This window comes from Lolium rigidum, chromosome 7 (genome assembly GCF_022539505.1).
Source record: "Lolium rigidum isolate FL_2022 chromosome 7, APGP_CSIRO_Lrig_0.1, whole genome shotgun sequence".
NCBI lineage: Eukaryota > Viridiplantae > Streptophyta > Magnoliopsida > Poales > Poaceae > Lolium > Lolium rigidum.
Window position 1 is genome coordinate 245,402,744 of NC_061514.1, and position 25,080 is coordinate 245,427,823.

Here is a 25,080-nt window from a genome sequence, read left to right on the forward strand (position 1 = left end):
TATAGTGGCCACATAGCATAGTTATTAGCTCGGATTTGGATGCCTATGAGAAGAATTCACTCTCAATACAAGGCTAGGCTGCAAAAGGTTGTTTTGAAGCAAACTCCAAATATAAAAAGGTGCGACAAAGCTCACATATGAACATATTGTAGCTATTATAAGACTTTACATTGTCTCCTTGTTGTTCCAAACACCTCAACTTGAGGAAAATATCTAGACTCTAGAGATCAATCATACCAAACCAAATTTTAACAAGCTCTATGTAGTTATTCATTAATGAGTACAAGGTACATGATGCAAAAGCTTCAAACAAGATCTATATAGACTATCTTCGACGAGCCCATTTGGGATGCCTATGTCGAAGGGTCAGTGCATAATTCATATATTCAGAGGTGACATAATCATTCTTAACACTTCGGACATTGCACAAAGCTACCGAAAGTTAATGGAACAAAGAAATCCATCTAACATAGCAAAACGAGGCAATGCGAAATAAAAGGCAGAATCTGTCAAAACGAACGGTTCGTAAAGACGAATTTTAAAGTGGCACCGAGACTTGCTCGGATGAAAATGCCCAAAATGAATGAAAGTTGCGTACATATCCGAGGATCACGCATGTAAATTGGCAGATTTTTTTGATTTTTCTACGGGGACTAATGCTCAAATTCGTGACGGCAAGAAATGCATGTTCTGCGCAGCAATCCAAATCTAGTATTGGCTTTACTATCAAAGACTTTACTTGGCACAACAATGCAATAAAATAAAGATAAGGAGAGGTTGCTACAGTAGTAAACAACTTCCAAGACTCAAATATAAAATAAAGTGCAGAAGTAAAATAATGGGTTGTCTCCCATAAGCACTTTTCTTTAACACCTTTCGACTAGGCGCGAAAGTGTGTATCAAGTATTGTCAAGAGACGAAGCATCAACATCATAATTTGTTCTAATAATAGAATCATAAGGTAACTTCATTCTCTTTCTAGGGAAGTGTTCCATACCTTTCTTGAGAGGAAATTGATATTTAATATTACCTTCCTTCATATCAATGGTGGCACCAACGGTTCGAAGAAAAGGTCTTCCCAATATAATGGGACAAGATGCATTGCATTCAATATCCAAGACAACAAAATCAACGGGGACAAGGTTATTGTTAACCATAATACGAACATTATCAATCCTCCCCAAAGGTTTCTTTATAGCATTATCAACAAGATTAACATCCAAATAACAATTCTTCAATGGTGGCAAGTCAAGCATATCATAAATTTTCTTAGGCATAACAGAAATACTTGCACCAAGATCACAAAAAGCATTACAATCAAAATCATTGACCATCATCTTAATGATAGGCTCCCAACCATCTTCTAACTTTCTAGGAATAGAGGTTTCAAGTTTTAGTTTCTCTTCTCTAGCTTTTATGAGAGCATTTGTAATGTGTTTTGTAAAGGCCAAGTTTATAGCACTAGCATTGGGACTTTTAGCAAGCTTTTGTAAGAACCTTATAACTTCAGAGATGTGACAATCATCAAAGTCTAAACCATTATGATCTACAACAATGGGATCATTGTCCCCAATATTTTGAAAAATTTCAGCAGTTTTATCAATTTCAGCAGTTTTAGCAGTTTCAGGCAATTTTGCACGCTTTGCACTAGGAGTAGTAACATTGCCAACACCAATTATTTTACCATTGATAGTAGGAGGTGTATCAACATGTGAATCATTAACATTACTAGTGGTGGTAATAGTCCAAACTTTAGCTACATTATTCTCTTTAGCTAGTTTTTCATTTTCTTCTCTTTCCCACCTAGCATGCAATTCAGCCATCAATCTAATATTCTCATTAATTCGAACTTGGATGGCATTTGCTGTAGTGACAATCTTATTATCAATATCCTTACTAGGCATAACTTTCAATTTTAAAAGATCAACATCAGAGGCAAGTCTATCAACCTTAGAAGCAAGAATATCAATTTTATCGAGCTTTTCCTCAACAGATTTGTTAAAAGCAGTTTGTGTACTAATAAATTCTTTAAGCATGGCCTCAAGACCATGGGGTACACTCCTATTATTGTTGTAAGAATTCCCATAAGAATTACCATAACTATTACCATTAGCAGAGGGATATGGCCTATAGTTATTACCAGAATTATTCCTATAAGCATTGTTGTTGAAATTATTATTTTTAATGAAGTTTACATCAACATGTTCTTCTTGGGCAACCAATGAAGCTAAAGGAACATTATTAGGATCAACATTAGATCTACCATTCACAAGCATAGACATAATAGCATCAATCTTATCACTCAAGGAGGAGGTTTCTTCAACAGAATTTACCTTCTTACCTTGTGGAGCTCTTTCCGTGTGCCATTCAGAGTAATTTATCATCATATCATCAAGAAGCTTTGTTGCCACCCCCAAAGTGATGGACATAAATGTACCTCCAGCAGCTGAATCCAATAGGTTCCGCGAAGAAAAATTCAATCCTGCATAAAAGGTTTGGATGTGTTATCACCAGAATTTAACCGAGTCAGAGGTGGGCCGCAATCAGGATGGGCTTAAAGAAATATACATGAAGGATTACGTGAATCGGCCTTTTATACCAAGTTGGGCTTAATTGCCCGTGTATTTGTAACATATTAGATCGCATCTTAGTTTAGAGATAGAATCTTACTCGTGCACGGTTTGGTGCACGCCCACATTAGAGAGTCCGCTGGACTATAAATATGTATCTAGGGTTTATGGAATAAACAACAACTCACGTTCAACCCCAAACAAACCAATCTCGGCGCATCGCCAACTCCTTCGTCTCGAGGGTTTCTATCAGGTAGCGACATGCTGCCTAGATCGCATCTTGCGATCTAGGCGGCCTAAGCCCACGTTGTTCATGCGTTGCTCGTACTTGAAGCGCTTTTGATGGCGAGCAACGTAGTTATCATTAGATGTGTTAGGGATAGCATTGTTCTTCGTTTAAGCATGCTTACGTAGTGCGACCCTTGCATATCTAGCCGCCCTCACGCCTATCTCGGGTGTGGGGGCGGCACCCGCTTGATCATTATTTAGTAGATCGATCCGTTACGATTGCTCCTTGTCCCGCAAGGATTAGTTTAATATACGCAATAGTTAGGCCTTACAAAGGGGGAGGATCCAGTGGCACGTAGGGTGGCGTTCGCAAGTCCTAAACAGGATGTTCCGAGGACCAACGTCATGTTGGTTGTTTGGCCTTGTTTAGGATCGGCTTACGAGCACCGTGCGTGGCCGCGAGGCCCAACCTGGAGTAGGATGATCCGATTATGCGGTGAAAACCCTAAATCGTCGTAGATCTAATTAGCTTTATCTTGATCAAGCAGGACCACCAAGTATTCGTGCACCCCGTACGAATCATGGGTGGATCGGCTCTTTGAGCCGATTCACGGGATAACCTGAGAGCCGATCGAGGCTCGTATTTAACGTTTACATGTATGCCCTGCGGGAAACTAAGCGAGGCATCCCCATCACCTTCCCGGCCGGGTATAGGTCGGGTGGCACGCCCTTGCACTTCGCATCGCCGCGTGCGACCGGAAGAGCATTGCGGGCCGTCGCTCGGAGGGGTCTCGGCCAGCCGCAGCTCTAGGCTCTTCCCGGCTCTACGGTGTTGACAAGGCCGCTGCCGCCGGTGGGTTTTGGCGATCAACACATTACGGCACGCCCGGTTACGCTTGCCTTCGGCACATGTTACGCTTGCGTTCGGCACCGATCCTGCGAGCGGTGGCCACGTCGGCGGACGAGAGTCAGCGTGGATTTTGGCGGAGCCGACGTACAAGTGCAGTGCCCTGGCTATCCATACAAGCCGATATCTGCAGTCATCCAGCAGGTATCGGCTCGGGGGGGCATATAATCAGATGAACATGTGCAGGTAAAACATGTCAGAACATACGTGCAATGAAACATTGGGGGCCGATTAAGAAAAATCGGCCAAATAACAAAAAAAAAACAAAAAAAATGCGCAGCCAGCAGCCGATGCGCAGCCATCGACTTTAGTGGAATTATGCAATATCGAGTCTTCACCAAATCCAGACCAACGGTGGTGCCTTCTGTTGCCTCGAGGGAGTAAAACAATGGAAACTTCTCCAGCTGCTTCGAGCCGATCCGGGTTCCTGAACCTTTTTGTCAAGGATTTCCAATCTTTGGGGCTAGTTCAGCTGAAACGGAAGATTATCGGCTGTCGGAGGAAGAAAGAGGATCGGCTGTGGCGCATTCTCTCTGACATTCTCGCCTCGAGTGAGGCTCGGGGGGCAGCAGGCTCGGGTAAGGCTCGGGGGGCAGCAGGCCTAGTTGATACTCTGTTTAAAGAACCGATGGGGGATACCATCGGCTGATCCTTCATTGCAACCTTCTTCACAATGATGGGTGCTGGAAAGGATTATTGGTTTTGTTTGGAAAAGTTCGAAGGTTTTCCTGAAGATCCTGCATTTTCCACCAGATTTAGAAAAACATCAGCTGAAGAAGAGAAGGGTGAATTTCAAAGGACCGATGCGGTGCGATCGGCTCATTACGCATTGGCAAAGGGGACGAATCGGCAAGGTCGGTAGAAGAGAGAATCGGCTCAATTAAACTCAGAAGGAATCGGCAAAATCAAAATTGGGGAAAAGTTCTTCATTGATTAAGATGAGATTTCTTACATAAAGAGCTAATTACTCTCAAAAGGGAATACTAGGGGATCCATTGCCCCATCTGCTACTACTGGCCCTATTCTAGAGGTCCTATCTATGGGCCATCACTGCCCTCGTCGTCGCCGTCGTCGCCACTCTCGGCGCTGCTCCCGGCGGGCTCGTCGTCGCTCCAATGGCCGCCGACCGGGCCCTCGTTGTCTTCATCTTCTTCGTCAGCGTCGTCCTCGTCGCTGTCGAAGTCGCTAAGATTGCCCGGCCAAGGGCAGACCCGCTTGGCCGGCGGCTCGTCGGAGGAGCTATCGTCGTCGTCCTCCTCCTCCTCTTCCTGCTCCTCCCCCTCCCCGGAAGAGGTGAAGTCGCATGAGAAGCTGTCATCGTCACTCTCCTCCTCCGTTTCCCCAACAGCGAGGAAGCGGAGGTCGCTCTCCCCGTCCGTCGAGGACTGGTCGTCCTCGGACCAGATGGAGAAGTCGTGGTCTGACTCCTCCCCGGCCGCAATGGCGCGGCGGGTGTTGGTCGCGTGGACCGCCGCCGCGTTGTACTCCGGCGTCGGCTCACGGGATGTGGAGGATTGGCCGGCAAGATCCGATGGGGCGGAGGAGGAAGAAGACATGGTGGGCGGGAGGGCTTTTGGAGTGCTAATGCGAAGGAGATACAGAGGAGAACTGTTCAGAGGGGTTAAATCGAAGGAGGATATAGTGGAAATTCAATGCCACAGCAGTTTCCGAGGAAGTGGTGCCTAAAAAAAAAAAAAGGGAGACTGCCAGGTCACGCGGGGAAGTTGAGAAGGCAGGGCATCATCATGAGGGATACTGCGACGTTTCTGCCACGACATGACCCGACGAAGGAAAGCAGAGTGATTTTGGAATTACCAATTCCAAAACCAGGGGGGCATGTGTTATCACCAGAATTTAACCGAGTCAGAGGTGGGCCAATCAGGATGGGCTTAAAGAAATATACATGAAGGATTACGTGAATCGGCCTTTTATACCAAGTTGAGCTTAATTGCCCGTGTATTTGTAACATATTAGATCGCATCTTAGTTTAGAGATAGAATCTTACTCGTGCACGGTTTGGTGCACGCCCACATTAGAGAGTCCGCTAGACTATAAATATGTATCTAGGGTTTATGGAATAAACAACAACTCACGTTCAACCCCAAACAAACCAATCTCGGCGCATTGCCAACTCCTTCGTCTCGAGGGTTTCTATCAGGTAAGCGACATGCTGCCTAGATCGCATCTTGCGATCTAGGCAGCACAAGCCCACGTTGTTCATGCGTTGCTCGTACTTGAAGCGCTTTTGATGGCGAGTAACGTAGTTATCATTAGATGTGTTAGGGTTAGCATTGTTCTTCGTTTAAGCATGCTTACGTAGTGCGACCCTTGCATATCTAGCCGCCCTCACGCCTATCTCGGGTGTGGGGGCGGCACCCGCTTGATCATTATTTAGTAGATCTGATCCGTTACGATTGCTCCTTGTCCTGCAAGGATTAGTTTAATATCTGCAATAGTTAGGCCTTACAAAGGGGGGGAGGATCCAGTGGCACGTAGGGTGGCGTTCGCAAGTCCTAAACAGGATGTTCCGAGGACCAACGTCATGTTGGTTGTTTGGCCTTGTTTAGGATCGGCTTACGAGCACCGTGCGTGGCCGCGAGGCCCAACTCGGAGTAGGATGATCCGATTATGCGGTGAAAACCCTAAATCGTCGTAGATCTAATTAGCTTTATCTTGATCAAGCGGGACCACCAAGTATTCGTGCACCCCGTACGAATCATGGGTGGATCGGCTCTTTGAGCCGATTCACGGGATAACTCGAGAGCCGATCGAGGCTCGTATTTAACGTTTACATGTATGCCCTGCGAGGAAACTAAGCGAGGCATCCCCATCACCTTCCTGGCCGGGTATAGGTCAGGTGGCACGCCCTTGCACTTCGCATCGCCGCGTGTGACCGAGAAGAGCATTGCGGGCCGTCGCTCGGAGGGGTCTCAGCCAGCCGCAGCTCTAGGCTCTTCCCGGCTCTACGGTGTTGACAAGGCCGCTGCCCGCCGGTGGGTTTTGGCAGTCAACAGGATGATCATCCAAGTAGTCAGTCCATGGGTTGGGCAATTCTCTACCAAAGATTTCATTCTCTCCCATGCTTGAGCAACATGTTCATTATCTAATTGCTTAAAATTCATTATGCTACTTCTCAAAGATATAATTTTAGCGGGAGGATAATATCTACCAATAAAAGCATCCTTACATTTAGTCCATGAATCAATACTATTTCTAGGCGAGAGATAGCAACCAATCTTTAGCTCTTCCTCTTAAGGAGAAAGGAAACAATTTTAATTTTATAATGTCACAATCTACATCCTTATACTTTTGCATTTCACATAGTTCAACAAAATTATTAAGATGGGCAGCAGCATCATCAGAACTAACACCGGAAAATTGCTCTCTCATAACAAGATTCAGTAAAGCAGGTTTAATTTCAAAGAATTCTGCTGTAGTAGCAGGTGGAGCAATAGGTGTGCATAAGAAATCATTATTATTTGTGCTAGTGAAATCACACAACTTAGTATTCTCAACAGTACCCATTTTAGCAGTAGTAAATAAAGTAAATGCAAGTAACTAATTTTTTGTGTGTTTTTGATATAGAGAACAAGAAAGTAAATAAAGTAAAACTAGCAACTAATTTTTGTGTGTTTTGATATAATGCAGCAAACAAAGTAGTAAATAAAATAAAGCAAGACAAAAACAAAGTAAATTGGAAGTGGAGACTCCCCTTGCAGCGTGTCTTCATCTCCCCGGCAACGGCGCCAGAAAAATAGCTTGATGCGTGCAGTCGACACGTCCGTTGGGAACCCCAAGAGGAAGGTGTGATGCGTACGGTAGCAAGTTTTCCCTCAGAAAGAAACCAAGGTTTATCGAACCAGGAGGAGCCAAGAAGCACGTTGAAGGTTGATGGTGGCGGAGTGTAGTGCGGCGCAACACCGGGGATTCCGGCGCCAACGTGGAACCTGCACAACACAATCACGGAACTTTGCCCCAACGTAACGGCGAGGTTGTCAATCTCACCGGCTTGCTCGTAAACAAAGGATTAGATGTATAGTGTGGATGATGATGATTATTTGCAAAGAACGAGTAAAGAACAATTGCGGCGGTTTGTATTTCGGATGTAAAGAATAGGACCGGGGTCCATAGTTCACTAGCGGTGTCTCTCCCATAAGATAGCAGATGTTGGGTGAACAAATTACAGTTGGGCAATTGACAAATAAACAAGGCATAACAATGCACATACATATATCATGATGAGTACTATGAGATTTAATTAGGGCATTACGACAAAGTACATAGACCGCTATCCGACATGCATCTATGCCTAAAAGTCCACTTTCGGGTTATCATCCGAACCCCTCCGGTATTAAGTTGTAAACAACGAGACAATTGCATTAAGTATGGTGCGTAATGTAATCAACACAAATATCCTTAGACAAAGCATCGATGTTTTATCCCTAGTGGCAACGAGCACATCCACAACCTTAGAACTTTACATCACATGTCCCAGATTTAATGGAGGCATGAACCCACTATCGAGCATAAATACTCCCTCTTGGAGTCACAAGTATCAACTTGGCCAGAGCCTCTACTAGCAACGGAGAGCATGCAAGAACATAAATAACATATATGATAGATTGATAATCAACTTGACATAGTATTCAATATTCATCGGATCCCAACAAACACAACATGAAGGATTACAAATAGATGATCTTGATCATGATAGGCAGCTCACAAGATCTAACATGATAGCACAATGAGGAGAAGACAACCATCTAGCTACTGCTATGGACCCATAGTCCAGGGGTGAACTACTCACACATCGATCCGGAGGCGATCATGGCGATGAAGAGACCTCCGGGAGATGATTCCCCTCTCCGGCGAGGGTGCGGAGGCGATCTCCTGAATCCCCCGAGATGGGATTGGCGGCGGGGGCGTCTCTGGAAGGTTTTCCGTATCGTGGCTCTCGGTACTAGGGGTTTCGCGACGGAGGCTTTAAGTAGGCGGAAGGGCGGAGTCGGGAGTGTCACGGGGGCCCCACACGCTAGGGCCGCGCGGGCCCCCTCTAGGCCGCGCCGCCCTAGTGTGGCGGCGCCCGTGGCCCCACTTCGTCTTCCCTCCGGTCTTCTGGAAGCTTCGTGCAAAAATAGGCCCCTGGGCGTTGATTTCGTCAATTCCGAGAATATTTCCTTACTAGGATTTCTGAAACCAAAAACAGCAGAAAACAGCAACTGGCTCTTCGGCATCTTGTCAATAGGTTAGTGCCGGAAAATTCATAATAATGACATATAATGTGTATAAAACATGTGAGTATCATCATAAAAGTAGCATGGAACATATGAAATTATAAATACGTTTGGGACGTATCAATGAGCGACCTTTCGTTGATCTCATCCCGATCTTGTAAACATAACTATTGAATTGGTACAATCGGTGAAATGTACATTTATTCTAATTTTGTTCATGGAATTATCTAGATGGTGAACTAAGCGCGTAGTTGATTTTATTCACCACATAGACCGGTCGCACAGTCAGTGAATATTCATGGATTGTTGCTCATAAATGATTCGCTTCCAAAATTTGCAGAACTAGATAATTTCTCGCGCGTTGCTGCGGAAATAATTGAAATACATTAAATTTTAAATTCAAACATCACACATATGGATTGAAATGTTTCAAATGTTGGCTGTCGACACAGTGATTTTAGAACGCAGCTGCACATTCTTAAGACATGATTGGAGAGTCACACAGTACCTCACGATTTTCAATTAGCACGATAAATTAAAATGGAAATCATGTTGTATGGTAAATAGGACAGGGGCAGGGAAATATGTAGTGCCCTGCATTATACCATTAAAATGTCAATATACCATTTACAACTAAGCATATTACTGAGGAAAGTGAAAAATTATATATGTAGAAGCCAGTTGAAATGAATATATGCTTCTCAATCATTCCTAGTTTTTTAGCAGTCCTAACCAACCCGCAATACACAAATGAATAATATCATGTTGCAGCCCCAAAAGGAGAAATATTAGCAGAACTAAGATTTACGGGCAGGTTAAGCAACGTTAGCTTACCAAAGAAGTGGATGCTATGTATTGATAGAAAAAAATGGAGACTCAAATTGAATACTAATTAAATATAAAACCGATGAAGACAAAGAATGAAAATTATGGCCACATGGCAGTAAAAAAATTATCAACCATTACCGATGATCTTCCTCAGCCATTCACTTTTCCTGGATCCTCCCCACGCACTGGTAAGGAGGCAGATGAAACAAAATTGAGTTTAAACCGGAGCATCTCGTAGCTGCGCACAACAGCTCAAATCCTTAAGTTGGAATTGCCGCTGCTCCTTATCCGGCCGGACCTAATCCCGGCACTTGCAGTGTCATTGTGCAGTGCAAGCGCCACTATTTCCATCGATCTTCTGGCCACCTACACATGGTAACAATTACTTCCTCTGTTCTTTTTTAATTGACTCAGATTTAGTACAACTTTATACTAAATTTGAGTCAATTAAAAAGGAACGGAGGGAGTACATCAGATCTGGTGATATGTAAAAAAAAAACATATGTTTAGCTGTGAAAGAGTAGATTTTAGAAGGTGTGAGTAAAAGAGAGAAGGACTGCCCCTGAGTTTATAGGACAACGTGGGGAGAGGAAGCGACTACACCATTTGATGGATTTATGGAGCAGAAGAAGCCCGATCGCTGCACTTAGTGGTTGTCTTTGGCTAGGGAGAAGGTCAATGGGTACATAAATAATGCTAGTGGTTTGTTCTTTCTGAATTCTGGTGTAATGGGCTAACGTATTTTCTCTACCCTGCCGATGTGGCATACTCAATGATTTTTTGTGAGAGCTGAGAAATGAGTTAGTGAGTTGATGTGGCAAGCTAGGATTGGTCAAAAAATCTTGATGATGTGGATAGCTTGCATGTTAAGAGAATTATCCTTAGTGGGTTGCTCCAATTTAGATATTATAGATTTGTATGTTCGAAAGCATGTGCAGACCGTGCGACCGTATCGGACACATGTGCAGACCGTGCGACCGTACAGAGCCTCTAAATTAATATATTAAACTAGTAGTACTCTAATAACCAATTTTGTTTAGTTGGACCTTAATTAGCTCATTGTGCGATGCTACTAAATACTGGTTACAAAATGGCAGTACTAGTGCTAGGAAATCTGCAAACACATTAACTCAAAAGCCCCTAAGCCACTGACGTCTCTTTATTTCTCTATGTTCTTTTTCTCTTCATCGCGAGCGCAACTAATTCGGTTCGTCTTCCAACAGTGATTAACTCCGCTGCTTCTTATCAAGAACTAATTGAAGATCCATTTTAGAAAGATGGCACAATTCTGCTAAAAAAATACTCACTTTTGAATTCTTAGATTGCGTTTTCCAGAAAAAATACCACATACTATCTCCGTTCCCACACCCATGATCGTAAACTTTGACCAAACAAATTAAACAACAATATCTTGATTATATAATGCATAAGTGATATTGCTAGTTGAAAAATACTTTCTAATGATACCCATTTTTTATATACTCGTCGTAAAACAAAAATCTCAACTTTTTCATAACTTGTTGTATGTATCTACAAACTAAACTCATCTAAATAAATATTTCTAGATAAACTTCGAACATCTTTTTAATATAGAAGAAGTACATAGATTTACTTTCAATCAAAGATAAAACACGAAAAAAGGAGACTTTTGTTCGTTAGAATGAAGAGAGTAGTACACATAAAACCATCTTAGTTTTTTTTGAAGAAGTATAAAACCATCTTGGGCCTGGCCCCAATTTCTTGTTTTGCATCATATTCTCAGGTACGGCCCTGTTCGAAAGTATAAAGAGACATTAAAGAATGTAGAGAAATTTGACCTTGTTAATCAATGTTAAACTATGCACGAAAATGAACTGGTCTGTTCAAATGGTCTAAGAAAAATAATTCTATTGCTCAAGACCACACTTGATGCTAGGCGTGAGAATTCCGATGACTCGGTTAATGAAAAAATATATTAGATGTGCTAGTCTTGTAGTTGTAGGGGGGCTTTCTAGATAACATGCTTTAAGTAATTTTGGGCTGGGTAAATACTACAAGTCACCCGTTCGCATATGATCTTGGGCCAACAACATATTATTCAGTATGAGCGACGTTTTCGTTGACAGCAAGACGTTCACGGTGGCGAAGCTGGCATACAATAATTGGGTTCGGCAAAACCCAATAAAATCTGTTAGAGCTTCAGTGTATTAGTATATGATAGTGCTAATTAATGGAAGATTATAGAGCAACACCAAGAGATGAACCCAATAAATTTTGGCTCTAGCTCCGCCCCTAGGCGTTCATGATGACTTTGTCAATCTCAAGATTCACCTGAGTTATTTTTTACTCAAACTCTCGATAGTGCTCATAAGGATAGGGTGTGTGTGCGTGCGTTTATTGAAGTTAGTGTATGTACGTATGTATGAGCGTTTACGTATGTACCATGTTTCACACAAAAATTCTCTCTATTCCATATTAGTTGTTGCACATTTGGAACTACTACTATAATATAAAATAGAGGGACAGGGAGTAACATTTTTCAGATATATGGAAATCGGAAAGGGTGAGCATCCTACTTTCTTACTCAAAAGAATACGTGTTTCCATAGGGTTTACGGAAAGCTGTCTTATTTATGACTGGTCGTGGTCCGGTTGGAACGAAAGCCTTCTAGAACGTTCAGCATCTCCTTCCGCAAAACCCTAAACCGTAGCACCGCTCCGCCCCTAGCCGGAGCCATGCGCCGGCCGCAGCGCCGCCTCGAGTCCAAGCAGTCCCGCGACAAGGAGGACGCCGAGATCCGACTCCTCGAAGCCTGGATCGACGCCGGCAAGCCCCTCCCGGGAACCAAGCCCCCTCCCCCCTCCAAGTCCTCCTCCGCCGCCGACGCACGGAAGAACGCACGAGCTGTGGTGGCAAAGGCGGCGGCTGGGGAGTACTCGCAGTATGGCGCGTGCACGCGGTTCGACGAGTTGCCGCTGTCCAAGAAGACAAAGGAAGGCCTGCGGAAGGCGGGGTACAAGGTGATGAGCGAGATCCAGCGCGCCGCCATCCCCCACGCGCTCTGCGGCCGCGATGTCCTCGGCGCGGCCAAGACCGGCTCCGGCAAGACCCTCGCCTTCGTCATTCCGGTAAGCTAATTATGCGTCTAATTTACTCTACCGCCTTAATTCCCCTTACAAGGAATGCTGAGTAAGAACCACTGTGAATTGTTATCACACTTTCGTTTTTAGGTCTGCTAATTGTGCTCCGGAAAGTGTTATTTGTTGCGTCTTGACTGTTTAGCTCATCTTACGATCATGGTACAAGAGATGGTTGCAATTCCCTGGGTAGCTTATCTCACCACGCTCCTCTTTTGGCAGGTTCTAGAGAAGCTGTATAGGGTGAAATGGACTAAGATGGATGGTGTCGGTTGCATTATTATCACTCCCACTAATGATCTAGCTGGTCAAATCTGGGATGTGGTCAATAGGCTGGGGACGCCCCTTGGCTTTAGTGGTGGTGCTATTGTTAAGCGCAATGGTATTGACGACGAAAAAGAAGCCATTAACCGTTTGAACATCATTGTGTGCACTCCTGGCCGGTTAGTCCAGCACTTCGACGAGACTCCAAACTTCGATTGCTCACAGCTCCAGGTTACCCCAGACACAACTTGATTTATGGTTACTAGACAGACTCCAAATTATGAGATGCAGATAATCTGAAATCATGTCTTCTTTTTTTTTGGTATGGAACAGATTTTGGTGATTGATGAGGCGGATCATATGCTTCACCGGGATTTCCAATCCCAAATTGACATCATCATTTCTCAGATTCCGAAAGTACAAACTTTACTATTTTCTGCTACACAGACGAAGTCAATTAAGGACCTTGCAAGGGTTAACCTGAAGAATCCTGAATATATAAGTGTGCATGAGCAGGCTAGCACAGCCACCCCAGATTTCCTTGAGCAGTGTGCCATGATTGTGCCTCTTGAGCAGAAGCTGAATATGCTCTGGAGCTTCATCAAAAGGCATCTAAGGTCAAAAATACTAGTCTTCTTAACAAGTGTTAAGCAGGTAATGTTTTCTCTGTTGGTAACATATGCCATGCAGTCCTCCTTTATTTGTGTTCCTGCAGTCTTGTAGTGTTGTTCAAAATCCCACCATCAAATTTATACAGTACTGAATTAAGAAACGACATAGATACATTGTCTGGAAATTCGCTTAGGTATTTTAATCCTTTTGTTTCTGTTTTGATTTTTATCACTTATTTGTTAGACATTGAATGAATGTGGGCATGGAAAATCATATGTAGCTATTTAGTTGAGAAAGATGCCTACTTCTTGTGGGATTTTCGAATATAATTGCTACCTTCATCAGTGATGGTTTCATGAGTGCACCAAGGGTGATATTTAGAAACAGTTTGTCCAAGAGTTGGTCTCTGTCATTCTTTCTTTATCTAATATTGAACTCCTGCAGGTCAAGTTTGTTTATGAAATTTTTAAGAAACTTCGTCCTGGTATTCCTCTAAAATGTATGCATGGGCGGATGAAATATGAAGTACAGCAGGCCATAGTGGCAGAATTCAATGAGAGTACTTCAGTTCTGTTCTCAACTGATATATCTGCTAGAGGATTGGATATACGGGATGTGGATTGGGTGGTACAGGTATATGTTTGTCTTGAGAACTAATATTTTGTTCTGGACACTTGTGCTATAACTTATTGTTGCTATCGTAGGTTGATTGTCCAGAAAACCTTGCAGTATACATCCACAGAGTTGGTCGCACAGCTCGTTACAATAGGAAAGGAAAATCTCTTATATTCTTGTGTCCCGAGGAAGAAAAAATGCTGGAAAAGTTGAAGGCAGCCGAAAGCAAAATACCTATAAGTGTTAGAAAGGTCAGCAGTAAGCTTATCAGTTAATTTAATGCGTAGTTTGTTGGTTGACCTATACATTTTAATGTTGGTCAATATTCATTCTATGTCTGAGCTGCGTTCTTAGAGTGAGTAGGTTAGGGCTGAGGTACAGATTATTCTGAGGTGGTTCTACACAAAGCACTGCTCAGCTAGGCTTGTTATTGTGTAGTGCATTTCGATTTTATTTAATGCTCACTATGCAAATTTCTCTTTTTTAGCCAAAAGTGGAACAGCTGGAACAGATATCTAAGAATATAGCAGCAGTGCTGGTTAAATTTCCCAATCTGCAGCAACTGGGTAAAAGGGCTTTTGTTACCTATCTCAAGTCAATCCACGTCCAGAAAGACAAAGAGGTGTTCGATCTGAACAGGTTCTCTGCAGAGAATTTTGCTGCATATGCTTCTTCGCTTGGTCTTCCTGTTACCCCTAAAATCCGCTTCGTAACCCACCAAAAGAATGTGTCGAGGAAGGATATGGATGAGAATGATGTGAAACAGATGAAACAGAAAGCTAAAGTTATCGAAATAAATCCACAGAAAAACCGTGACATGCTTGCGGATGATGGACTTGATGATGATGACATCCTTTATCCAAAGAAGGCTACAACAGATCCAAATATGCTTCAACTTGACGACATCCTTTCTCCTAAAGCACCTGGCACCTATACAAATATGGAACCAGGAAAAGTCGAAGAGTATGCCTCCTAACTTAAAATTTAATTTTCACCGTGCATGTTCCTTGTACCGCCGAACCTTCATCATTCAGGCTTGGATCTGGCATCTGGGTGTTGATTTTGCTGTTGGTTATGCTAATCTGTGATCCTTTGCCAGGTTGGCAGCTAGGCCCTTGAAGAAGAAGAAGTTGAAGATAAACGTGCACAGGCCCGTGGGAACAAGGGTCAAGTACGACGATGAGGGCAACGCGATTGATCCTCTTGCGTCTTTGGCGGAAGAAGTGGGCTCAGAAGACGTGATTCACAAGGATAAAAGTTTGTTGAGCTTCTTTTTCGATTCATACTTCAAATTTTGCATGTACTATGTGACTTGAACCTCATTTTGTATTTGCCTTATTGGTGCAGTTTCCCAGAGGTATGCGGAGATGCTGAAAGAAATGCAGGAAGACGACAAGGAGGACAAGGCCCAGCATAAGAAGACTTTGCATGAGAAGAAGTTGCAGAAGAAGATGAAGCTGAAGCGCAAGAGACAGGAGGAAACAGATGCGGTGTCCGAGGACAGCAGCTCAGAGTCGGATGGAGGCCGGAACATGTCCTACAAGGGTAAGAAGAAGTACTTGAACAATAGTGACGAGGATGAAGGCGGTGATGAAGCCAAGGACCTTCTCGCCCAGCAGGAGGCATTGGCCCTGAAGCTTCTGGGGAAAATGCACGACTAAATTCTGGGATGTGATGGCGCTGGGTGTTTGTGCTGAGCCGTATTGCACCCCAGGGTTCTATTGGTGGTTGTAGGTTAGTGAGCTCTCCACACTGGAGAGATGAAGTTTTGATGTGCTAGCTAAATACCTGTGTGTTCCTACGGATAAAGAAAAAACTACATTACATAATTTTATACTAGTCATGTTTATTCCATTGACGTTGTACCGAGGTGTGCCAAGCGCACGTGCAAAACGAAGCTAGCTAGATCGATTAATCGAATCTTAGCAGCACCACAACCGTGCGCACGTACAAAACGAAGCTGTTAGGCATTCTGGCTGGGATGCCGAAGGCTTCAAACAGCTTAAACCACACCTGACGAGCACGTTAATATAAACGAACATTGTGGGACCAGCGCAAGCTGAAGTTATCTTTGTGGGGATGCATTGCACACCTTCAATGGCGTTCACATAGTCTGATACTCTGATGAACTGAATCACCCCCTGCACGGAGAGCCAGACTGTAATATCTGACACCCATCTATGCTTCCTGAGCGCCTCAGTTACCGATCTTCTGTTGGATGTGCGCTTGTTGATTGAGGGCGTGCAAACCAAGGGAGCAATGTCAATTTCAGCAAAGCCATTGATCCAATGACCAAGCCAGAAGTGTCGCTTTGCCGTCGCCAATTTTGATATGCACCGACCTGTGAAAAACCTCCTGAGCTTGTTTGTCCTGGAACTTGGGGAGCCCTTGCTAGTGTTTAGATCCATTAGTACGTCTGATCCACTCCCATCTGACCCTGAGAGCTAGCCTCGTAGGTGCTTAGGTTTGGGTAACTTTCCAAGCCACTAGCATTTCACCGTTTTGGATTTCCCTTTTGATCAATTATAACCGCTGCAATTCATCACAGCGGATTACTATACCATCTTCACGTTTGAACTACGTACAGTTACAGCTCGAATTTCTTTGGATCTTTCTAGGGACATTTGCAGCAACGCAGTCTTCAATTACAGGCTTACAGCAACAATTACATCGCCAGCACGAGCATATCGCTGATTAGCAGCAGCTCCTATGACAAAATGCGATCCTCGTAAGCGATTGGAGTTCGACAATACTTTGAAACGCTCATGTAATGTTTCCCGAAGGCAAAAGTTTTGCCAGATTCAAAAGCTAAAACCCAATACAGCCTGAATATGAGCACCTTTGGTTGTTTTAAGCTTTATGCAAAATAGAATATTTGGCTTGTTGATACATTATAACAATTGCACGGAAAACAAATCACCTTTTTTTGACACAAGCACACAAATTTGAGTGTGCCTATAGGAGGATTCAACATAAACCAAGCAATCGATGATCCAAAGATAACATTACCATCAACAACTCAAAGTCATGACAGAGTTCGATAATTTAAAACAGCAAGAGACACTGAATAAAACTAGGGCTACAGTCAAAGCACTAGATACTACCCATCATACAAACAAGGACCCCTATACCATAACTCATGACCCAATGCTATCCTGCTCATGCAACTCTGATTGCGCTCCATCGCCTCAAATGGTGACTGCAAGATGTAAAAAGCCAATTAAACAAAAAATAATTTGGCCCATAAATTGTACTCCAGATAAAGTCACTAAGATATGAAGACAGGAAGGATAGAGTGGGCTGTCGGTTCTTGCCTGCTGTAGGAAAGCTGCTGCTACTGTGGAGGTTGCTGCTGCGGAGGCTGCTGCTGTGGTTGAGATGGCTGCTGCTGCTCGTAGCTGCCATAACCAGCATATCCATAGGTTTGCATGCTAGGATCTTGCACATTGGATGCACCATAGTAAGCATCATGACCCTGCTGATATCCATAGTAGCTGTTGACATTACCCTGGCTTGCATCCTGCTGGGGCTGACAGAACGTTTTTTTAGGTTAGAATAATGCACATATCAAGATATAAAAGCTGCCAGACTGCCTTTGTATACAATACCTGTTTGGTGCTACGGCCCCATGAAAGACGAACGTTGGAACTTCCAATCAGAGTCCCATTCAGCGCATTGATGGCTCCCTCGGCGCATGACCTGAAAGTAAAGCAATGGCAAGAGATCAACAATTAGGTCATGAATATTACCTTGGATCCTAGTAAAAAGACTGAAGATATTCTTAACCTGCTGGTAAATTGGACAAATCCACAACGCTTGCCTACAGGAATCTTTACATGGTTCACTTCGCCATATGGAGTAAAAACTTGCTTTAGATAGTTCTCATCTATATTGGAATCTAACCCGCCCACAAAGATCTATCGCACAAGTATGAAAAAGTAAGGAAACAATAACACTCAGAATTTAGAAAATTAACAAGAGGCTCACTGTAGTATTGTTGGGATCATTCGACGCCTCATTTCCTTGTGAGCTCTGGTACCCTGCTGCCATAACAAAATACACATCCACCATTAACTTCAGAAGAACCGCCATAGAATCAACATGTAAAACTAAAATAAAGCTGGCAAACCCAGCTGGGTATGCTCAGACTAAAAATACCAGTGCACACAAAACATATACACAGTTAGCAGTAAATCGATAGATATATCCTTGATAACCTAGTCATAAAGTACAGGCTACACCAAAACAGCTATCACACAAAGAAGCTGTTGTGAATGACAGGACGTGATGGAAGCAAGCAGTCCTTGCTTGATAGTTTTATTTGACAATTTCATGCTTCAGCTTGGCTGTAGAAAAAATGAATCCTAGGAGCATGGCTGTCAGCACGGATCCAAATTTGAGCAAATGACACACTAATGAAATTAGCCTTGTCTGTTGCAACGTGTAGCACACAACAAATAGTAACTTTCCTTGAGAAGAATATCTGAGATATGATGCAAACTCTATTGGGTGTCTACATTGAGAAGATCATTTAAGCTAGAACTGGTAGTACTGCAAAATGACAGATAAAAGCTCCAAGAATGTAGCTATCTCAATGTGAGAACATACAGACAGAGCACAATTGCCCCCAGAGCAATTGGGAAACAAATTTCACAAAATTAAAACACTGACCTAACTGAGGCCACAGATTACAGGAGACAATTATCTCAGCTGAAGACATTTCCAGGACTTACATGAAGATGGCATGGCATCCTGCTTTGAGAAACATGAATTGTGTTTAGTTTATTCACTACTTAGTTGTCTTTATTTATCCAATCTTAGAAATGTAGAGTATGATGGAAATGTTTGTTTACAGCTACAGAAGCAATGCCGGCTACCCTGAAGTGTAGTGAGTAGAAACAGAAGATGTGCTAACAAAACACTCTCATCAAGCAAGCAAACAGGGAACAGTAAGCGCGTAAATAGGTTGACAAGGCCTGCATAATGATGCGTCCACTAGATGCCCTACAAGATTCTACAGCAGGAAAGAATTCCAGTGGCCGCGTACCATTAGACGAGTATGTCTGCTGAGTACCCATATTCTTCTTGTTAGCTGCAGGCCCTATCCTCATATGCCTCGTAGACAACTGTGCTCCATTCATTTCAGTCATAGCACGTGCCTGCTCAGTTGCATCTCCAAAACGAACAAAACCATATCCTTTGGAGCGACCAGTGGCCCTGTCGGTAACAACATTAGCACCTTTAACTGAAGGGTAGGAGGCTTTGAATATCTCTTCCAACATGGCATCAGTAACATCAGCAGCCAAATCACCAACAAATATGGTGTGATCAGAGCCATCATCACCACGCTTGTCACCGGAGCTAGAAGAAGCCCAGTTGAGCTTAAAAGCTTGTTCAACAGAAGGCATCATCTGTCCATTAAAGCTGAGAGCATATTCTGCAGCAGCTCGAGAGAGAAATTCAACAAAACCATAACCCTCAGGCTGCCCAGTTGATTTGCTGCGGATAATCTTCACGTTGGTGACCTGCAATTTCTAGAGAGCATTAATAGCCATACAGAACATAGAAGTAGAAACAGGTAGGCTATACAGTTTCCAGGAAAGACAGGAACAATACGTGTTAACTGAAAAACTAAACATCATACATAATTTATTCCAGAGGTCACACTTCCAGGGTTGCAAAAGACAATTGTTAGGGATGTGTATGGCCAAACATATATGAATGAAGATGCTATCATCTATTTCATGTGTCACCTTAAGTTAGTCTTGATACAGAAGATTTATATCTGGGTAACACATCTTGCATTAAGCATGTGCAGTCACATCACACGTACAGATAAAAAAAGTAACGCTTAAGCAAGAACAATGAATAGACCTAGCCTTAGTAACTGCAGCTCGTAACCATAGCAAGTTTCTAGCTATACCATGCTGACTCAAAATAGCAACAATACATATGCTAGGCCCTCAAAGCAAGCACCGAGTCAATTTCTAGTTCCTACAGTGGATCACAGGTGAAAACATGATAGGAAACCGCCTAATATGAATGCCCCAATTCCTAAAGCTACAAGGAACCAAACCAAAATAACATAATCCACCATTCAAGCACATCATACATGTGAAAGTACTCCTAAAGCTACACGGATCAAAACCAACGTAACATAACCAATCAAGCAAGCATATACCTCAGATGTGTAAACTTGCAATGAAACAAGTCTCAGTGAAATAGAGGCATCACCTGCTGCGGCCCCACGGGCGCAAAGGCGCTGTAGAGGTAGTTCTCGTCCATCCAGTACTGGAGATCCCCGATCCACAGAGTCTTGACGTCCTCGCCCCCGGGCGCGGGCGCGGGCCCGCCGCCGTAGTGCGTTGGCGGCGGCTGCGCGTACTGCTGCTGCGGCGGCTGCGCGTACTGGTGAGGGGGCGGGGGCGCGTACTGCTGCGGGGGCGGGGCCGCGTACTGCGGAGGCATGTGCTGCTGCGGGTGGCCCCACATGGCCGGCGGCGGGCCCTGCTGGTAGTACTGCGGCGGCGCCGCCTGGTAGTACTGCTGCGGCGGGGGCGCCTGCTGCTGCGGGGCAGGAGGCGGGGGCCCGGAGGCCTGCGGCTGCGGCGCGTGCTGCCCGTTCATTGGCTGCTGGTACATCGCGGGCGGCGTGTCCCCGGCTCCGGTTCCGGCGGCGGCGGCGGCGGATGCGAAACCCTAAAAACCTCGGGGGTCAGAGAGAGGGAAGGAAAGAGAGGAGGGTTTGGGGTTTAGATGCGCAGACAGGAGACGGCGGAAAGCGTGGGACCGGTCGGAGTTTAATGGGCCGGGTTGGGCTTGGGCCCCGGCTCGTTGTGTTGGTCACTTGGTTGGATTCTCTGCCGTATTTGTCGGGCCGACCTGGCTGGGTAAGGGAATCCAAGGTCCAACAGTTTCTTGTTTTCTTATTACGAAGCACACCTCGCTGCCAGTAAAATGATGTTTGCTCGTAACAAAGCAACAAAACAAGCTGATATGATGCCCAAACATGACATAAACATTATCACCACCCATATGCACCATGCTACGACTCCGTCAGATTACACAACATGCTTCATGAGTCCTCCTCAAGTTCTGAGCTTATCGTGCAGTGTGAAAATTAGTGTTTGTATTAGCTAATTTTAACTTGGAAACATCACCGGTTTCTTTTCATGCTTTAGCTTTGAAACCTCACCGATTTCTTTCATGTTTTAACTTTGAAACATCTCCGGGTTTTTTATCGCTTGAGAAAACCGATCTCCAAAACAGCCAGCTTTTTTTTGTTTTTTCTACCGCAGATGTATGTAGAACCGCTTTCCTAAGCTTGATGCAAATTTTCAACATTTGAGGTTGTTTCTTTTCCTCAAAGGGTGGAGCATAGATTTAGAGTTAGATTTTTCTAAGCTAGAAAAAAATCATACAATGTTCAAGCGGCCTGTCATTGAGACAAAAACGTGTTAAGCATATAAGCACTTTCGACTTGATTTGCCCTCCGTAAGCTTGTGTATATGCATCCAAGTAGGGAACATGAACAGTTCCACCTTCTCCGGCTTCGTGAATCCGTCGTATGGTTCAACCAACACCACGTTGTTTCGGAAGAGCCAAGGACCATCTTCCGTCACACGCGTGAAATCTCCATATTGACCTTGGACATATAAGAGTTCCGAATCGGGGGATTTCTTCCCACCGGATTCTTTGCGCCTCTTCCAGGGACTTGCATCTGAGATCTTTCTAGGGGTTAGTAGATCTTTTTATATGGCTATGTTCTACTTGTACGAGTAAAATAGGGATCCAGTAGTCCACCCAAACTTGCTGTGCTTAAACCATCTCCAATGCGCCAGATCAGACTTGGATTTTGATTGAGTTATTTTTCTAAGGGAAAAAGGAGAAGGCAGTTTTTTCAGCTTTGGCGAGCATCTGGAATAACTAGTGAATTACAACTCTATTGTACTGCAATTGGTGCATTGATTCCCCAATTTATCTCAATCTTATCTCTTTCCTTTAAGGCGAATACGCGAATACTGCTCGGTTAGAAAAAGCTCCTGTGGGTAGAAAACTATCTTGTTCAAGCAAGAAGTGCCGCAGTGCCCGGCCCACGGAGTGCCACCGGAACCCCCATGATTGGGGGCAGGGGGTTGATCAAGCCTTTCGTCTTCTAGTTAGGAGGTTCTAATCTCTTAAAGCCCCCATGACTGGGTTTCAAACCCTAATTTTTAGCAATAATCAGTTTGATCTTTTTTCCCACCTTCAGAAGGATGAAGCATAGATAGATCTAGAGACTTCGTTCTAATTTTCTGAAAGGTAACTATCCCGGAAAACCGGTATAGTTCTAGGAACTATCGAGGGTTCGAATCCAATTATCTACTCCATCCGACTAGTTCCGGGTTCGAGTCCCGGGCAACCCATATCCTAATAGATTGATACCAAAATAGCAGATCCAAATTATAAGAAATCCTATCGAAGCTACAAGTGCAGAATTCGTACCCTTCCAATTTAGATTTGTTCTACAGAGATTGGAACAACTTAGCGCGGGAAGTCCCATATCTTGTCTTAGCCTCGCCTCACCTATTTCCTCATAACGAGATCAGAATGAAATAGAATGGAATCTAAATCCCTACGTCCTTACATTCTATTTAGGATTAGGAATAGGTGTAATCAGATTAGGATTAGGAATAGGTGTAATCAGACCTGCTTTTGACATATCTATCCTATTCTTAGTTGGGTCATTTTATTTCTATCTTTCCATACATAACCAAAAAATGGCCAATTTGGCCACTATTAGTGGATAAAATGATTTCTTTTACTTCACAATCCCAAATAATTCGCTGAGCTGCTGCAGCAGGTTTTGAAAAGGGAATCGATCGTGATTTGGAACCTCGCTGATGGATCGGCAAGTACTCCACGGTCAGCGGCTATCAGCTAACGTTATGGGGGCTTCCTCGCATACTCGGCTTTATCTAGTTTAGGATTTACTATTCTCTGGTGGATTATCTGGTGTCATAGGTACTTCGAACTTGGAACGAGCATGAATAGATTAACGAGACTTCTTTCTCTTTTTCGTTCACCCGACCAATTCGAAACAAAAATAAAAAGGAACATAGTTCCAATAAATGGAACCCAGGGACCATATTCTTCTCCAATCTGAGTTTTGCTCAAGTCTCGAATAAACTCATTGAAAATATCTGAAATCCAATTCCATTATAGAAATTGGAATCAAATCCATTCTATATAGAAAAATGCATTTGCTAATTAGAGAAATAAAAAAAAGTTCAATAAATTCTATAATTTTATTTAAAGATATCTTCTACTTAAGCATATCAAGCTAACTTTATCTGTAAGAGCCAACTTGATCCTCTTCCCCAGGGATCCCAGATGAGGGAAGCCTAGGAGAGCCGCCGACGGCTTGCATCCTGATTTGATGGTATCCAGTCGCAGGTCCAATTTACTGAATATTGTTCTACTCTCATCATTTTTATTTTAGTTGCCTTCATATTTGGATACTAGATGCTTATAATCTTGGGTGGCGCGTTCTCGACAAAGACTTTAGCTTGTAAAGCCTCTCTAAAACTTTTTATTAATCAATGAAAATAGAACTCTTTTGTCTAAACTGTTCATTATTTCTAGAGTCCCCCGATGTCAGCTGACTCAACCCGGCCGGTTCTGCCACGACCTTTTAAAATTTAAAAATAACAATATAGAAGGCAGGGATTTGCCCCACGGGACGAGCCGGTGAATAAACTTGGACATCGAGCTGCAATTTATCAATAATGTTTACTGTTCAGCTCCACGTGTTGCTCCTTCGGTTCGTTGTACGCTAAATAGACAGCTTCCCAAACTCATACATGATTTTTCATCTTCTCTGAAATGGATGCATCTTAATTAGCTCATCATAACCTTGACGGGTCTGTTGCTGAACACGTACGCCGCCTCTCTGTTTTCAACCTGTACCCGATTCCGTGACTGTGGTGGTTGGGTTGGTGTTTCCGACTATCAAATTGTGCTTCTATTCCCGATCTTTTTTTAAAATATTTTTTTTATTTCTAGAAATAATACTCAGCTTTTAATGAATTTCACAAATAAGATACCGCCGGTGGGGCGTTTCTCGAGAGGAAGAAATCTAAAGTTATATATGATGCCCCCCATAGGGGGCCTCACAGCGATCAGCGCACGTGAGCCGTCGGATCTCCTCATCTATGTATCTCAGCCGTTCGTTCTTGCCTCTCCTCTCACTAGATAAAGACATGCACTGGCAGTTGTCTACCCGCATGTGGCTGCATTTGGGTCCTACGGTTCGGCGGGTCCACACGTCAGTCTCTACGGCTCGTTTCGGGGGTGACGAGCTAGCGTGCAAAATATGTTCACCGCGTCATCGAAAACCCTACCTCAACCAATCGCCTCCCATGCTCCTCCCCAATCCCCTCTCGTTTCCACGCCCTATCCCAACCGAGAAGAACAGGGCAGCGGCGGCGGCGCCGACCACGCGCCGGGCGACGGAGCCGAGCGCGTGCCCGAAGACGGCGAAGGCGCGCTCGGCGGCGGCGGCGAGCGCGCGCTAGGCGGCGGCAGCAAGCACGAGCACGCGCACGGGCGACGGCGGCGGCTGCGGCCGCGAGCGCGCGCCTGGAGATGGCAGCGGCTGCGGCCGCGAGCGCGCGCCTGGAGACGGCAGCGGCGAGCGCGGCCGGCGGCAGCGGCGGTGCGCGGCT

The 25,080-nt window shown here is 44.1% G+C and overlaps 2 protein-coding genes across 2 annotated transcripts; one reads left to right on the forward strand and one right to left on the reverse strand.

Annotated features, from left to right (window-relative positions):
• The first annotated feature begins 12,415 nt into the window (after window positions 1-12,415).
• On the forward strand, window positions 12,416-16,150 carry LOC124678674 (DEAD-box ATP-dependent RNA helicase 32-like). The gene is made up of 8 exons (XM_047214551.1): window positions 12,416-12,874; window positions 13,106-13,378; window positions 13,481-13,801; window positions 14,204-14,392; window positions 14,464-14,625; window positions 14,862-15,337; window positions 15,474-15,631; window positions 15,722-16,150. The coding sequence occupies exons 1-8, from the start codon at window positions 12,482-12,484 to the stop codon at window positions 16,033-16,035; spliced, it is 2,286 nt and encodes a 761-aa protein (XP_047070507.1). The 5' UTR covers window positions 12,416-12,481; the 3' UTR covers window positions 16,036-16,150.
• A 1,190-nt stretch (window positions 16,151-17,340) lies between these two features.
• Window positions 17,341-20,726, reverse strand: LOC124674008 (RNA-binding protein L-like). Its single transcript, XM_047210051.1, has 7 exons — window positions 20,609-20,726; window positions 19,422-19,899; window positions 18,362-18,414; window positions 18,161-18,291; window positions 17,983-18,073; window positions 17,689-17,903; window positions 17,341-17,573 (listed from the first exon to the last, which is right to left on the reverse strand). Exons 1-6 carry the CDS (start codon window positions 20,657-20,659, stop codon window positions 17,709-17,711), a joined length of 999 nt encoding a protein of 332 aa, XP_047066007.1. The 5' UTR covers window positions 20,660-20,726; the 3' UTR covers window positions 17,341-17,573; window positions 17,689-17,708.
• Between the last annotated feature and the right edge of the window lie 4,354 nt (window positions 20,727-25,080).